This window comes from Leguminivora glycinivorella, chromosome 4 (genome assembly GCF_023078275.1).
Source record: "Leguminivora glycinivorella isolate SPB_JAAS2020 chromosome 4, LegGlyc_1.1, whole genome shotgun sequence".
Classification (NCBI taxonomy): domain Eukaryota; kingdom Metazoa; phylum Arthropoda; class Insecta; order Lepidoptera; family Tortricidae; genus Leguminivora; species Leguminivora glycinivorella.
Genome location: NC_062974.1, coordinates 15,798,795 through 15,814,799, shown reverse-complemented (window position 1 = coordinate 15,814,799; position 16,005 = coordinate 15,798,795). Strand labels below are relative to the sequence as shown.

Below are 16,005 nucleotides of genomic sequence, written 5' to 3'. Positions count from 1 at the left end.
TTGCTACGCGCGTTGGTTTCTTTTTACGTTGCATTATAACACGTTTATGTGAAATAGTTTTTGAGTTAGAAGGGGGTCAAATGTGGCTCCAAACGGTTCGTGTAATATTACACACGGTGCTGCTTGCTACTTTTGTTACTTGAACCTGGCTTGACACGCTACCGCGTCTCTATAAGAATAAACGTATTGTTCATAAACGAGTTTATTCCTTTATTGTCCATCTTTTCCCTTCCATATCTCATGAACGATTGGTCCCAGATAAAAAGTGTATAAGACTTTTTTGTAGAGAATTTTATGAAGATTACTTGTGTTTCAGAACATTTTTTGCTATGTGCCACAGTTTAAGAGTTATTCGCGAAAAACTAAAAAAAGGGACCTTTACACCCTCCTCCACCCGTTAGCTCCTCCCCTACCCATCAGTACTTTGAGTATGTGGATTAGAACACCAATCCCTACAACTATGCCAAAATTCGCCTATACACGAATTATTTCCGCCGACAGGACAGTTAAATGTCTTCGTTAGGCGTGCTAATACATATTATGAATAGGAAAGTGTGTTTCTGTTTTTTTGTCCGTCTTTCACGCCAAAACTGTGCGACGAATTGACATGATTTTTAAGGAGAAATAGTTGAAGGGATGGAGAGTGACATAGCCTACTTTTTGTCTCTTTCTACACCCCCCCCCCCCTTATCCTTATAAAATGGGGGTCAAAGTTTGTATGGAGCATTCCGAAATTTTCGAATTTAACGAGGGCGAAGTCGCGGGCAAAAGCTAGTAAATTATAAACTGAAATAGTGAGTGATACAAGAAATATTTGATCGCTTTTTGTTTTTGTTTTGTATGGTATTTCAGTTTATAAAGTGCATTAAGATTTTCGTCTAGAAAATACTGCTACATCGAAATCGACATAATAAGTTAGAGGAACGAAAGTCATAGTTACAAAATCAGCGAGGTCAATAAACGACTGACTTAGTATTTTTCATAAGCACTGCGACACTGTAAATACTAAACACAGTACAAAGGTTAATATCAAATAGGTAAGGTACAGCGGGGCAAATTTCGACTGGCAAATGTAACTGATACATTTTTATTTTAGGGTTCCGTAGTCAACAACTAGGAACCCTTATAGTTTCGCCATGTCTGTCTGTCCGTCCGTCCGCGGATAATCTCAGTGACCGTTAGCCAGTGTTGCCAGATTATAATTCTGTAAATCTGTAGGCTGCGGCCAAAATATCCGTAGAATTCCGTAGATTGCAATTTAAAAAATCCGTAGTTCTACAGACTTTTCTTTTAAGTTTTTATGGCCGATTCCGTCTCATGAAAAAGCGGAAAATTAAAAAAAATAGGATAATTTTATTAAAAGACACGAAGAATTAAAATTTCGCGCCTTTTTACTGTGACACACCTCTGTTTGACAGACTATATTGAAGCATAAATAATGAGTAATGAAAAGTAGAAGTGTATGTAGCACTTCTACTTTTTCGCCATATTATTACAGTGCGTACCTACCAAAGGTATTGGTACGCTTCAATTCCGTTCCCTTTTACTACATTAGTGTAGCCTTAGAAAGTTAGATCTTGTACAGCGTGAGCGGCGTGTAACGAAACGCAAAAGTATAAATAGTCGCTATAGTCCGAATTGAGTCTGAAGTGTGACAGACGGGAATCACGTTTCGTTATTAGCAATAACTCACAATATCTTTATTGCTTACATGTATATTAGTATAATTTAGTAAAAAATTGTGTTTATTGGAATTCCGTAGAAATTTCAAAAAAATCCGTAGGTCTGTGTTGAAGCCCCGAAATCCGTAGATCTACAGACTTTTCCGTAGATCTGGCTACGCTGCCGTTAGCACTAGAAAGCTGAAATTTGGTACCAATATGTATATCAATCAAAAATGTTTTGTTAGGGTACCCCCTACATGTAAAGTGGGGACTGATTTTTTTTTTCATTCCAACCCCAACGTGTGATATATTGTTGGATAGGTATTTAAAAATGAATATGGGTTTACTCAAATCGTTTTTTGATAATATTCATATTTTCGGAAAAAATCGCTACTAAAAGAAAAAAAAGTGTGTTCCCCCCGTCTAACTTTTGAGCCATATGTTTAAAAAATATGAAAAAAATCACAAAAGTAGAACTTTATAAAGACTTTTTAGGAAATTTTTTTTCAACTTGATAGGTTTAGTAGTTTTTGAGAAAAATACGGAAAACTACGGAACCCTACACTGAGCGTGGCCCGACAAGCTCTTGGCCGGTTTTTTTATTATTTCCATGTTTTACAATGTTTGCATTAGGTATTAAATATGGTGTCCACCGGTTATATATGGTAGGCGAGTTCAGTAGATACATGTAGAACAGTTCAGTGGATGATCATAGTGTAATAATGGAATAAACTTTTTTAACAAAAAATAAAACCGCCTTCAAAAATAAGCGCGTTACAAAACACGGAGAAACTAAAAAGCAAAAAATAATAAACCTTTGAATTCAGATTTCTTATCGTATTGCAATAATCTAAACATCCAAATTATAAACAAATCAATTATTTTTGCAGTCGGTACCAGACCTGTTCGTCGCCTTGATATTGCCTGTTTGCCCCACCCAACCATACGCAGGCTGGCACCGACTCCAAAAATAATTGATTTGTTTATAATTTGGATGTTTAGATTATTGCAATACGATAAGAAATCTGAATTCAAAGGTTTATTATTTTTTGCTTTTTAGTTTCTCCGTGTTTTGTAACGCGCTTATTTTTGAAGGCGGTTTTATTTTTTGTTAAAAAAGTTTATTTATTTGTTGATTTTTAGTGGTTCCTATTGATATTATATGTATCAGTCCGAATACATGTACACTAGTGAAAGAATTATCCTTTAACTCCTAACCATTGTTGACCTTCCATCATCATCTCAGCCACATAAAATTATTACCATCAGGCGTAAATACTGGTTTACCTTTGAAAAATACACTAAAAACATTACATGTGCCTATAACATTTGAAGAGTTCCCTCGATTTCTCCAGGATCCCATCATCAGACCCTGACTTGGTGCCAATGGGACCATCTCGGGGTTATACCCGTTCGATCAAAAAAAAAATTTTGAAAATCGGTCCACAATTCTCGGAGATATCGAGGAACATACATACAAAAAAAAAAAAAACATTCAGTCGAATTGAGAACCTCCTCCTTTTTTGAAGTCGGTTAAAAAATGGATCAGTTACAATGCCCCCCTCCCCCGTCGAAATTTGCCTCGCTGTACCTTAACTTTAATAGATCTTAAGACTTAAAGTAAAGGTGATAATTTTATGAAGCAGAATCAAAAAAAATTGAAGACGGTTGGGAGTTGCGGTGGCGAATAAAACAACAACCCGATTGGGTCTTTCAACACTTTCGCTGTCCATAACTCAAATGTTAAATCAATACCATTCATGAATAAATTCAGTGATGATGATTTTATTGAATTCAGTGATGATGATTTTATTGAAGGATGTTGACACTGAAAGTGTTAACTTTAGAAGTCAATCTGAAATTTAATAATATTAGCTCAACGTTGTTCACTGAACAATGTAAGACAACCAAATCAAACATAAATAAAAATAAAAATATGTTAATAGATCTTAATCTCTAGGTATATTAGGTCTACGATTGTTATGAACTAAATAGGTATTTCTTAATTTAATCTAAGCAAAACTATAAAGACGATATAAACATAATAAACCTTACATGTAAGAGAAGAGGTATCCATAGCCTCCATTATATCCGTTTATGGTGCCCGCGTAAAGCTCAGATCAAAGAACTAAAGACACATAATATCCATAAACAAACGAAACGTCAGAGCACAGCCGTTGAAATCAAAACACAAGTGCCACAGTTGAGCATGTTTAGAGGCGATCAGTGTATCGGTCAATAAACATGTCGTCACTCACAAATATTGACTATGGCCGAGTTAGATTGTTAGGGTAGGTTTAGACTGTTGAACCTGGCGCGATCTGTTGATCTCTACGGAGAGAGCCGACGCGCGTACGCGACTGAGCCGCGAACGAGGTGCAACGTAAGTAAACGCCACGCACGGCACAACAATGCTATTTGTGGGAATGGTGCATGCTGAGAATTCGCAACTCCGCAGATTCCGACGGAGTGGCCGTCGCTTAAGGTCAGCCATCTCGGACGCTGCCGAGTAACCAGAGATGGTTTCAGGTTTTACGCTGATTAGCGTAAGTAAATGGATGTCGAGATAAATAACGTGTAGGAGAATGAGATATACTTACATATATCGAATTTACTTCTAGACACTAAGGTTCCTATTTGAATACATGATGCTGTCGGTCGGTACCCTTATTCGGCCACCATAAAAAGGACGAAATGGATAAAGGCAGTGAGTGGTGACAAATATATATTTTATTTAGAACCTTATTAACTTGTAAATATTTTTGTTAACTCGACTCTAGGTACCACTATCAAATAACCTATGCCCATACATATCACTCCTAATCTAACTCCTAAACTATTTTAGGTGACTAATTTACCTACTCCATAATTTCACATGTCATTATTTATCGATTGACTTAACTACCACTTGGATTAGCTGAAAGCACTTTTTTCTAAAACTGACAACTTTTCGAAGATTAGAAGTACCATATGCTGCATTCAACGTCTAAGACTTTTTAAATCTTGGATCGGTATGATAGTACCTACTAGAACTATACTTAGGAATAGATTTAATGGAGACAGATTTGCAATAAATAAACGTAAGTAAGTACATTTTAATTTGCGACGCAATAAACAAGGTTAGACCGTATCATGAATACACATTGAATACCTAGACTCCGCTGCCACTGGCTTCGTGTGGTGCTTTAATAAAATGTACATCAATTTCAATACAACTACCAATAAAATATACCTAGTAAAAAACATCCCGCTCACACAATAGTGCCTGCCTGTGAAGCGAAAACGGGACGCAGGAACAATACGATCCAAATGCAATCTGAATATATCAGTGGGCGCATCTTTGGAATAAGGTCTTTGCAATCTTAAACGATCAATTACTTTAATGAGAGCTTTGTCCCAATACCATCTCCAATTCTCCAACACTGTGACGATAAAATGTAGCAAGTTGAAAATATAACATCATATACATGAGTACATTTTATTGCTATGAATATAACAACCTGACAAATGTAAACTAATAAAATAACCATCGGTAGTTTAAAGTTAATTATTGAAACTGAATCGTTAAGTTGGAAATAGGTCAAACAGGGAAACTAATAGAAATAGATAATAGAACTGTCCGAAAAACACATATTAGATTTTCCTGCATCGATGCATGTTTGAATGTCGAAATAACAACTAGAATTACCTATTTATGAGTTCAGCTATGTGTCAGAATTAAAGTTTTCAGTTTTTACAATCCTATAAGAGTTTTATTTTGGATAGATCGCGAAAAATATTTCTTAATGCCAAAATTTTACAGACAGTCAGAGCAATTAAACAATTGAATGTTAGTGATGTTCCCTTATATACATTAAGCTGGCCTATTAGGTTGCCTCGTGGTCTTAGCGACATTATGTAAATAAGGGTCAATTCAAAGTCAACTCCTGACTCTTCGTATTATTGCAGCATCTTATACAAAATGACACAGCAACATTCCCGTAGCCACCCTAAGAAACAAGTAAACATGCATCTAACTTTCTAACAGCTGTCATCACTGTTTTTTCAGCGTTGACAAGGGGCACGCAACCATGAGAAGGGGTGTCGATTACAGAAGGTCACGCCGTGGCGCACCGGGATGAGGTCACGCTCCAAGCACGGAACAATGCCACAAAGGTGAGAGGTAGGGTTCTGCAGTACTTATTTACTTTTGTTTTGTTTTAGTTACAAGTTGGCAAAAACGAGGATGCAATAGGGTTGTAGGGGGTTACGCGAACCTAGCTAATACCATCGAAGTCTCGTCTCTCTATCACTGAACGGAAAAAAGACAAATTGACGATTAACATACGTCTGTAGCCAACACGCAGTTAGCTAATAGCTAACTGCGTGTTGGCTACAGACGCATCATTCATCCTAACACGCTGCGGGTGACGGGCCGCGACACGCTGCTAGGTACGGTCAGCCTAGAAAGTGGTTGACCACTTTTAGACTCTATTTTAAACACATAAGGTCGAAAAGTGTTAAACCACTTTTTTGGCTGACTGTACCAGCGGCGAGTTAGAAGACCGTTCTAATCCGCCGCCGCCACTAGCTATGGTTTGCTTGAAAATGTTTGAAATTGTATTTATGTGATGTGTATTTGTGTGATGGCACAGATATTTGTTCCTGAGTCATGGATGTTTTCTATGTATATAAGTATTTGTATATTATGTATATCGTTGTCTGAGTACCCACAACACAAGCCTTCTTGGGTTTACCGTGGGACTCAGTCAATCTGTGTAATAATGTCCTATAATATTTATTTAATTATTTATATGGTTTACGGTTATACCTAAAAAAAGAATTTAAACTAAGTAAGTGATTAATACAAATCCATGACCACACATAATTCAATTCATCCAATGAATTATTTCACCAATCAAGAACTATTGTTTTACTTCTGCCGACATTACGGCTCAATTTTAGTATTTATTCTATAAACATATTAACAATCAGTAATGAATGATTAATGATAAGATTGCTGTAATGGGTGTGTTATTTTTCAATGATATTAAATGATGGTTTTAAACTTTTCAAGGACTTAATTCCACAATTTCAATTAACCTAACCACAAAATTAAAATTTTGAAAAAACGCCCGACATAGTGGATCGATTTTCATGAAACATGGTTAAAAACACTCCCGACCAACTCGGCTTTCAAACAAATAAAAACGAAATCATCCGTTCGGGAGCTACGATGCCACAGACAGACACACACACAGACAGACAGACAGACAGACAAACAGACAGATAGACACATCAAACTTATAACACCCTGTCGTTTTTGCGTCAGGGGTTGGAAACACAAACTGCTAATTTAGTAAGTATGTTATTTCACATATTATTTGGAATCGCAACTATTTACTCAAGGTAAGAGATGACTTATTTTTAGACTGACAATAGAATTATGTTCTAGGTACCTTCAGCTTCATGTAATATATAGATTTTATTTGATATATTCTTGTCAATCTATTTGCACCAGTTGTGTTTTTAACTGGAGCTGCCCTCAGTTTGTCAGTATTTATTTCTATATTATATTTGCTGGAGTAAAACAGTTTCAACAGCTACCCCTAGTTTCTTATTCATGTTTAACTTTTCAAAACATTACACATATTTGCAACAATCAGCACCATTCCTTCATGCACCATGGCTACTGAATATCATACATACAGAAAATATGAAGTTACTATATATTAGTAATTAGAATAACACCAGCCAATACTTGGTTTCTAAAAAATGGATTTGAATGTCTATATTAAGGTGTATTTAGATCACTTCCGACATTGTATCACGCCAAAAGACATAAAAATCACTTATGTTCCACACCTTTGTTAATTGCGTTATTTTTTTAACCACAATAATAAAACGTGAGGCAAAACTTTATATGTAATAGTTGACAACATATTTTGGTACTTAAAATATAAATAAATACATATTTTTCTTTCAGTACATAAATACCATCAATAACTCGGGAACAAATATATTGTCAGGGAATTAGCAATAACTCATTAATTACCACCACAATTGTGTGGCTTAACTTCAAACTCAGGTAAATCTATTCTGCCTTATGGCAACCTTATGGTTGATTCTTTTTCAGATTATATATATTTTTATATATAATGAACCTTAAAGCAGAATGGATTGATTGGAGTTTGAAGTTATGCAACACAAGTATGATCCATTAGTGTTAATTTTAAGGCAATTTTGGATTAATTTTTTTACTGCTTACTGCTAGCCTTTCTCCGCAGACATTTTGTGTGCTTTGCCTTAGGCCTAGTCCTAGTTAGTAGTAGTAGTAGTAGTAGTAGGCCTCTCCCAAATTTCTCTTAAATTTGTCTTTTAATGTTTTTTAGTAATTAGTGAGTTTGGTTGTCACCTGACAATGTGAAATGAAACAATTGCAACAAGTATCTGAAAGCAACACAATCACATCCACATAAATTTTGATTAGTATTAATTTTAAAGGATGCTTTTAAGTAGCTTATTTTTAAGCCATTGCCATTACATTCCTCATAATAAAATAAACATTTTACTGAAATATTGCATCCATTTGTAAATTCTGCAATATTTGGATTGCATAAAAAGTAGTAATTAGAAGTAAAAAGGCACACTTACATTCCGAATTTTAAATTGTCCTTTAGTATACTTACTTTATCAATAATTCAGGTGGTTAAATGGATAGATGAATACTGGTCAGAACCTACCGATATGAATATACAACAAAATATCTTCAGTAAATTAAATAAAAGCTGTTGGCGCGAATGAACGCCTTTTTTCAATTCAATGGGCTGATGCTATTTACAAGTAGAAGTGATGATATTACCTGATCTCTGCATAGTGGAAATGCTCAAAAAACTTTATTCACTCAAGAAACATAATCGCAAAATACAATTTTTTTATCACTTCACCAAACTGTCAACAGAACAACTCAACCGCCCTTGCTTGTACCGGGTAGAAATTGATTTTTGAAAATACTTGCCAGATATGAAAATAACTTATAGCCCCCTCAAAAGCTTCTAAATTCCAAGGGATGGGAAAACCTAAAGTATTTTATACTTTTAAGACCCATAGAAAGCGCCGTGTTACAATTTTATTGTTTATATTCCATTAACAATTACAAACTTTAACAAAGAAAATATAATAGTTTTAAACTTTAACAAAACTAATTCAGTTTAGCTTGTTAGGTTGTCGCCTTGCTACGTTAGAAAGTTTATTTTGCAGAAAATTGGCCTTATCTGTGCCAGAACTCAGTTGTCAACGTTCTGAAATGCATGTATATCATCAATCATCAAATATAATATAAATGAAAAATAACAATCGTCAGAGTTTTATTGTAGTAATAATATAATTATGTTATAAAAAATAAGTTTTATAAAGGTTTCGACAACTTAAAATCTGATAAATATAAGATTTTAGAACATACATTTTGACGTTGACGTTGTGTGTGTTGCCAATATGCCAATGTCATTTCCAATCAATGTTTACCTGTGTTTTCAATGGACTTTGATTTATTGTTACTTGTATCAGACTATCAGTTGTTTGCTTGTTTATAATTTATTCAGATTGTGCTAGTTAAAACAAAAAGAACAAATTAATATGAGTTTGATTTTTACGACCACTAGATTTGTGGCCGTGCAATTTTTACTTAAATACAGAAAGCTACATCAGAATGTTGTGCTGCGGAAAAATGTAAGATTCTTATGGATTCTTAGTTATTTTTTAAAGTTGTAGTTAAAACTTCAAGTCATAGAAACTCAAGATACCTACTGCTAGAGCAATTTAAATACAACTTTATATATTATGTAGTGACTTATACTCTCATTTCCTGATTTATGTTGTTCACATATTTTCGTTGTTCAAAGTTAAATATTCATATTTATTAATTTAGTTTCAGCAAAAAATACCAATGTATGGTTTCCTGAATATCCCAATGCTAATGGGAGTCCTATTTTGGAAGTCACAAGCACAGTCATCAGATCCCAAAAAAGCCGCTATATCTGCAACTCTGGATCATGCTGATCAATTGTTTGAAAATGGACATATTGAAGAATGCTACCAGTATTTAAAGAATTGCGAAGTATATGCACATTTATTGATCACCAAATATTTCTTCCTTTTAGGCAAGCATTGTCTGTAGTGTTGAATAAAGTTTAATTGACATACCTTGCTTGCAAAAGTGAATACAGTTGCCTGTCTCATTGTTGTGAAACTGTTTTTCCTACTCTTCAATAATTTAAATGGTGTTTCCTATTTTCAGTTTAATGATGTAGAGATCCAGTGGAGAATTTGCCGAGCAATGTATAACATGGCAAAGGAGTCAAAATATGAACAAACATATAAAAGGCAATTGATATCAGAAGCATACCATATTATATCATATGTGCTGAAAGAGAATGAGGACAACTATGCTGTACATAAGTGGTATGCACTATTGCTTGATGCAGAAAGCACAGAAGTTGGACTCAAGGAGAGGATAAAGCAACTAGAAAATGTGAAGAAACATATGGATGTAAATACCTTTATGTAACATTCTAATAGGCAAAAATATAGCAAGGTCTCTTAATGAGGAGGCACACTGACATTTTATCCTGCCAGGCGGCGCCTGTGCAAGTGCCTAGGCATGTCATTGTCATTCATATGTGAGAGAGACAAAAAAATATCATCTTCACACATGAAATTCTTTATCTGTGCAATGGACTAATATGGTGGCGCCATCTGTCATAACCTTAGAGTGTGCCTCCTCATTGAGTTGTCGCATATTTTAAAATAATACAGTGTAAACTCCATGTAACGTCACTCGATTTAACGGCACACTCTCTAAAGCGTCGAAACCAATTGACTTTGGTTGGTTTAGCTTGTCTACCATACAATGATACACTCTACATAGCATCACACCCACTCTCAATAACGGCAATAACGGCAACAATTAAGTAATAAAAAGTACCTTTAAAGTTGCTAAAATTAGTAAAAACTGCGCAGCTGTGTACGTTCTTTTGTCGCTTTGTTATCCTAGCCGGCAATAAACTCGACGTCGGCATCAAGCGTCCCGAACTTTCTAAAAAATTGGTTCTTTTGTTTACAAATTGGGATTGCTTCCATGTGTAGGCCGTTTTTGACCATGACTAACGTATATTACTACTAACACTATTCTGAAATAAACTTTTTCTTTTTCTAATTCCGATTTTTCTTCTCTCCACTTAACGGCAACTCTCTATAACGCCATAATATGCACAGTCCCTTCAGTGCCGTTATATAGAGTTTACACTGTATTTATTTTGATTTCAGATGGCTGTTTTATATAATCCAAATGATGCTACTACTTTATACATGCTGGGAGAGTGGTGTTATCAAGTCAGCGAAATGCCCTGGCATCAAAGGAAAATAGCAGAGACCTTCTTTGCATCACCACCTTATTCTACATATGAAGAAGCATTGGAGTACTTCCTTAAGGCAGAATCAACTCGACCCAGATTTTACAGCTTAAACTTGCTTAGATTAGGAAACTGCTATTTAAAACTGAAAAAAGAAGACCAAGCTAAATATTACTTGAAGCTTGCAGCTAGTTACCCAGCTAAGACTAATGATGATCATCAAGCTAATAAAGAAGCTGCAGAATTACTGAAGCAATTGAAATGATTGGTCGCAAGTTAATTCTGTCACAATGGTTTATTTAATACTTTTTACATGGATTAGGATTTATAATATCTTCGACTCTCATGAAAACCGAGAAGGACAAGTCCAGTAAGAGTCCTATACTTGGCCTTGGGATTTGTTATTATTAGTAGATACTGCCACTAAACTTTATGTTCCCGCTTGCGAAAAATGTTAATATTATAATCTTATACTTTTAAACGAGCAATTCTTGTATATTTATTTATTTATTTATATATTTATTTACAATGACGATCTCGGAAACCGCTCTAACGATTTCGCTGAAATTTGTTATGTGGGGGTTTTTGGGGGTGAAAAATCGGTCTAACTTATCCTTAGGTCCCGGAAAACGCGAATTTTCGAGTTTTCATGCGTTTTTCTTCGCGCGCCATCTCGTGTGCAGTAGTTGTACTGTTAAGACAGAATTCTTTCGGTCGATGTAAGTACTATTTATTGCAAACACTAGATGGCGACACAGGTCAAGGCTAAAACGAATAGAAAAATACACTCTGAGTTTTTGTGGCGAAATGCGCGCCATCTCGTGTGGAGTAGTTGTGTTGTTAAGTCTGAGAATTCTTTCGCTCGATGTAGGTACTATTCATTTTTGAACTAGATGGCGACACATGTCAAGGATACGAAACAGAACCGAGCGAAGCTCGGTCGCCCAGATATTGGCTAATTAAATGTAAAGTTTCAGAATTTCTTTATAAGAATTGGTGACCTAATTGCTTGCATGTATTTGAATTTGTATGATTGGCATATTCATGAATGAGTAACCTTTGGTGTGTAATTTAGATCAATAAAATAGTTGATTGGTTCTGCCACTGGCGCCTGAATTGATACCATTCAATACATTCCCAATACAAACAGTTGAGAGTTATTCACACAGAAAAGACGAGAGTAGTACATATGTAAGATATAATATTTTTTTATATTGTATTTTTATAAATAATAAATTAAATATATTTGATTCGAAGTATGTAGTTGTTATTTTCTAATAATAAACAACTTTATGCCACATATACATGAGTTACTTGATAACCTGCATTTTATCAGCTTGAGAAGTGAAAATTATAATAATATGTTTAGAATCCTTTATTACATGCATGTATTTCTATTCCATTTCCATCACCTTCTATTATCATTATCCCCACGAGATCCCCACCATCCATTATACATATGTGAGCCAAACCAAACAAGTTAAAAGTTTGTCATTAGAAAATACACTATTTCTTTTTTAATTTGCCGCTTTTTATAGTGACGGAAAATACTTGCAGACTATACATTCCTAGCCTAACCCAAACTTAGTGAATACATAAACGTAGTGATTCAATGCTCTTTGGCCTGGCCTAACCCACAAACTACAGAAGATCCTACGTGTCGCCGGCAACAGTTGCCCGTGTGCGCGCTCTCTCAGTGAGATCGAAAAAACCGGCCAAGAGCGTGTCGGGCCACGCTCAGTGTAGGGTTCCGTAGTTTTCCATATTTTTCTCAAAAACTAAACCTATCAAGTTCAAAACAATTTTCCTAGAAAGTCTTTATAAAGTTCTACTTTTGTGATTTTTTTCATATTTTTTAAACATATGGTTCAAAAGTTAGAAGGGGGGGGGACGCACTTTTTTTTCCTTTAGGAGCGATTATTTCCGAAACTATTAATATTATCAAAAAACGATCTTAGTAAACCCTTATTTATTATTAAATACCTATCCAACAATATATCACACGTTGGGGTTGGAATGAAAAAAAATATCAGCCCCCACTTTACATGTAGGGGGGGTACCCTAATAAAACATTTTTTTTATTTTTGCACTTTGTTAGCGTGATTGATATACATATTGGTACCAAATTTCAGCTTTCTAGTGCTAACGGTTGCTGAGATTATCCGCAGACGGATGGACGGACGGACAGACAGACATGGCGAAACTATAAGGGTTCCTAGTTGACTACGGAACCCTTAAAAAGATACTTCTTAGGCTTCCCACAGACAGTCTTAAAAATTCATTGACACTGGTCTGTTGGTTGCCCTGCTTTTATCTCATTAGCACGACGATTATTTATGTCACTTTTACAGTGTCACTGTTAGTAGTGTTATCTGTGGTATCAGCCGTTTAGTTCGATTTGCAAAATATCGTTAATAAAAAATAAAATAACATATGTTTTACAAGCTAGCCGTTATTTTATTTATAACTATTCAGTTATTAATTTATTTGCCACTGAAGTTTCTCATCAACGCGATCATTATGAGTTTGAGAGACGACGAACAATGTAGTGATGATGAAGTATTCTACGGAAAGTTAAGTCTCGGAGAACTTAAACACATGTTTATTAGCCACCAAAATAATCGACAAACTATAGCGTAAGTAAAATGTTTTATTATTAAAAATGCTTATGTATTTATCTAAACATAAGACTTTGAATGTTACTTCTAGAAAATAATATTACACATTTTTGCAGGGCTAACGAGCACCTTGAAGATGACAATCATGACACGAGCCTCAAACTTATATCAACTCATTCAGAACCTGATATTACATCAAACCGTAATCATGAATTATCACCTGAAAACATTCCAAAATCAATGTCGAATACAACATTATCCCCTGATGAACCGAATTTATTCCAAAACTGGGATGTTACAAACAGCTTCTTAAATTTAGAAAAAATGGTAGAAAAATCGTGTGACACCTCAAGTAAGGAGTTTGATAATACTCTCGAGGAAATAGAATACATTTTGAAAAACACGCCTAAATCAAAGAAGAAAACAGCCAATACTGATTGCAAAGAAGCTAAGAGCAAAGAAACTGAAATTGAGAGAAATCAAGTTACTAACCAAGTAAATAAAGCAAAAGTGGCTAACAATGCAAAACTCTCAGCTGTAATAACCCCTATGAAGCAAGTCCAGAAAGAGAAGGAAGTATTTGCTACACCATCATCTGTGCTTCATACAAAACCCACCTTATGTAAAACACCAGCCAACCCTTCATTATTCAAGAAACCATCCACATCCTCAGTAAAAAAAACTCCCAGCAAAAACAATGCATTTCAGCATGTTGCTAGTCCTGTAGCCTATTACATCAACAACAGTCCACAAATTCCATTGATACAGAATGTGCATCCTAAGAAAACTCTATCATCCATTCCAAAGCTTGTGAAGAGCTCTACCTTGAAGTCAAGTAATAAAGAGAATGTAAATCTTCCTTCTGTTGCATATAAAAGTGCAAAGAAAACTACAGTGGTGCGTAAAATTCATTTTATTTCAATTTACAATGTCCTATATAACAAAAACAACCTTGATTAGAATGCTCAAATTCAATCCTCAGTTCAGTTTCATCAGTCAAATTCAGTGACACATTCAATATTCTTCCCAACTCTGAGTGGAGTATGCTTAGGCCAGACAAGGTATAGGTTTAAATGCTCAGATAAACTAGCAATTTAATTATTTTAGAACAACCTTTTCTCTAAGGACCCCTAGGACTTTAAGTCTTGTTTTGTTTTCATTCCTGTTTTATTTTAAATCTTAAGTTACTGTTTCATAAGGTTGAATTAGTACAATAACCTAATTGTATATGTATTTGGTACAGGCATATATTTGGTATATAATTGTAATATAACAGACCCCAATATCAACATTTGTATCCATGTACAAATATCCTTATTTTTTTTTCAGATTGATGTTTCAAATGCACCCAAGATGCCAGAAAGTCAATGGGCAAAGAAATTGACTAAATCTTTACCAAGGCCGGCAGTCATAAAACATACACACAGAGAGAAAGACTTCTTCAATAAACAACTACTAAAGAAGCCAGAAGACAGTTTTGGGGACTTGTCACTCCATCAAGCTGATATATCCGTTTGCACTAAGAAAGCTGCTTTCTAAGCTTGGCCTATTTATTATGTTGGTAACTGTTTGACTGATTTAGTATCTGTATTTTAATTAGTTAATAGTTTTTTTTTGTTTTACGAATTTATTGTTAGAATTGGCATTGTTTGAAAGGTTTGAATAAATGTAGTTTTACTCATTATAATTCAACACTGTCTCTCTCTCAACCTGCTCTTAAATTAATTAAAAACGTGTACAGTCAACCAATTGGAACTATGCCTCTGTAGAACTATGTTATAGTAATTGACATGATTGTAGAGTGGACTAGGGCACACCTTGGACATTGGCGATCAAATATCTGAAAGAGGCGCATTCCTAGCACACAGTCTAAGCTCGTGTAGGTGAACGCGTACTATGCTTGTATGAGTGAAATATGACAGGTCGACTGTTCGCGTTTTTGACAGTCGGTAACTGTGAGCTAACCGAGAGGGGGTGGGCGGCACTTTCAGCGGGGAGCGGGAGTGGCCATACTGTACGATAGTACTCTTTATTATACTGTCCCTAGGGTTACAGTTGGTTGACTGTACATATTATGGTGCCTAGAGTTGCTCAACAGAATACCTGACCTGACTGTAACTTCAATCCATATGAACGCTTCCACACAAAGAAAAGAAATCAGTTATAGATGGCGCTGTTTTTACATTTAACCTATAATATTGGAAATACGATGGTCGGTATATATCAGTACTATTACTTTCGATCGCGTAAACGGTCGCATTCACGCACCGCAAGAACAAGTTTGACATGAGATAAAGTTCTTGCTTCTTTTCCCTAAACAATGTCCATACGCAA

General features: G+C 35.1%; 3 protein-coding genes across 4 annotated transcripts in view; 2 read left to right on the top strand and 1 right to left on the bottom strand.

The window, feature by feature from the left end:
* LOC125225606 (septin-7) overlaps positions 1 to 8,633 on the bottom strand; it is a 108,552-nt gene extending 99,919 nt beyond the window's left edge. The window contains exon 1 of one of the 2 annotated variants that reach the window (XM_048129393.1): positions 8,506 to 8,633. In XM_048129393.1, coding sequence (XP_047985350.1) covers positions 8,506 to 8,518 — 13 coding nt within the window. In that variant the 5' untranslated portion in view covers positions 8,519 to 8,633. Of the gene's footprint in view, positions 1 to 3,719; positions 3,766 to 8,505 lie in introns of those variants that run through there. The other variant, XM_048129392.1, reaches the window with a different exon arrangement.
* Positions 8,634 to 9,149: 516 nt separating this feature from the next.
* Positions 9,150 to 11,627, top strand: LOC125225469 (regulator of microtubule dynamics protein 1-like). Its single transcript, XM_048129209.1, has 4 exons — positions 9,150 to 9,371; positions 9,571 to 9,759; positions 9,940 to 10,191; positions 10,968 to 11,627. Exons 1-4 carry the CDS (start codon positions 9,279 to 9,281, stop codon positions 11,316 to 11,318), a joined length of 885 nt encoding a protein of 294 aa, XP_047985166.1. The 5' UTR covers positions 9,150 to 9,278; the 3' UTR covers positions 11,319 to 11,627.
* Positions 11,628 to 13,440: 1,813 nt separating this feature from the next.
* Positions 13,441 to 15,363, top strand: LOC125225601. Its single transcript, XM_048129379.1, has 3 exons — positions 13,441 to 13,689; positions 13,788 to 14,568; positions 15,001 to 15,363. Exons 1-3 carry the CDS (start codon positions 13,487 to 13,489, stop codon positions 15,208 to 15,210), a joined length of 1,194 nt encoding a protein of 397 aa, XP_047985336.1. The 5' UTR covers positions 13,441 to 13,486; the 3' UTR covers positions 15,211 to 15,363.
* The last annotated feature ends 642 nt before the right edge of the window (positions 15,364 to 16,005 follow it).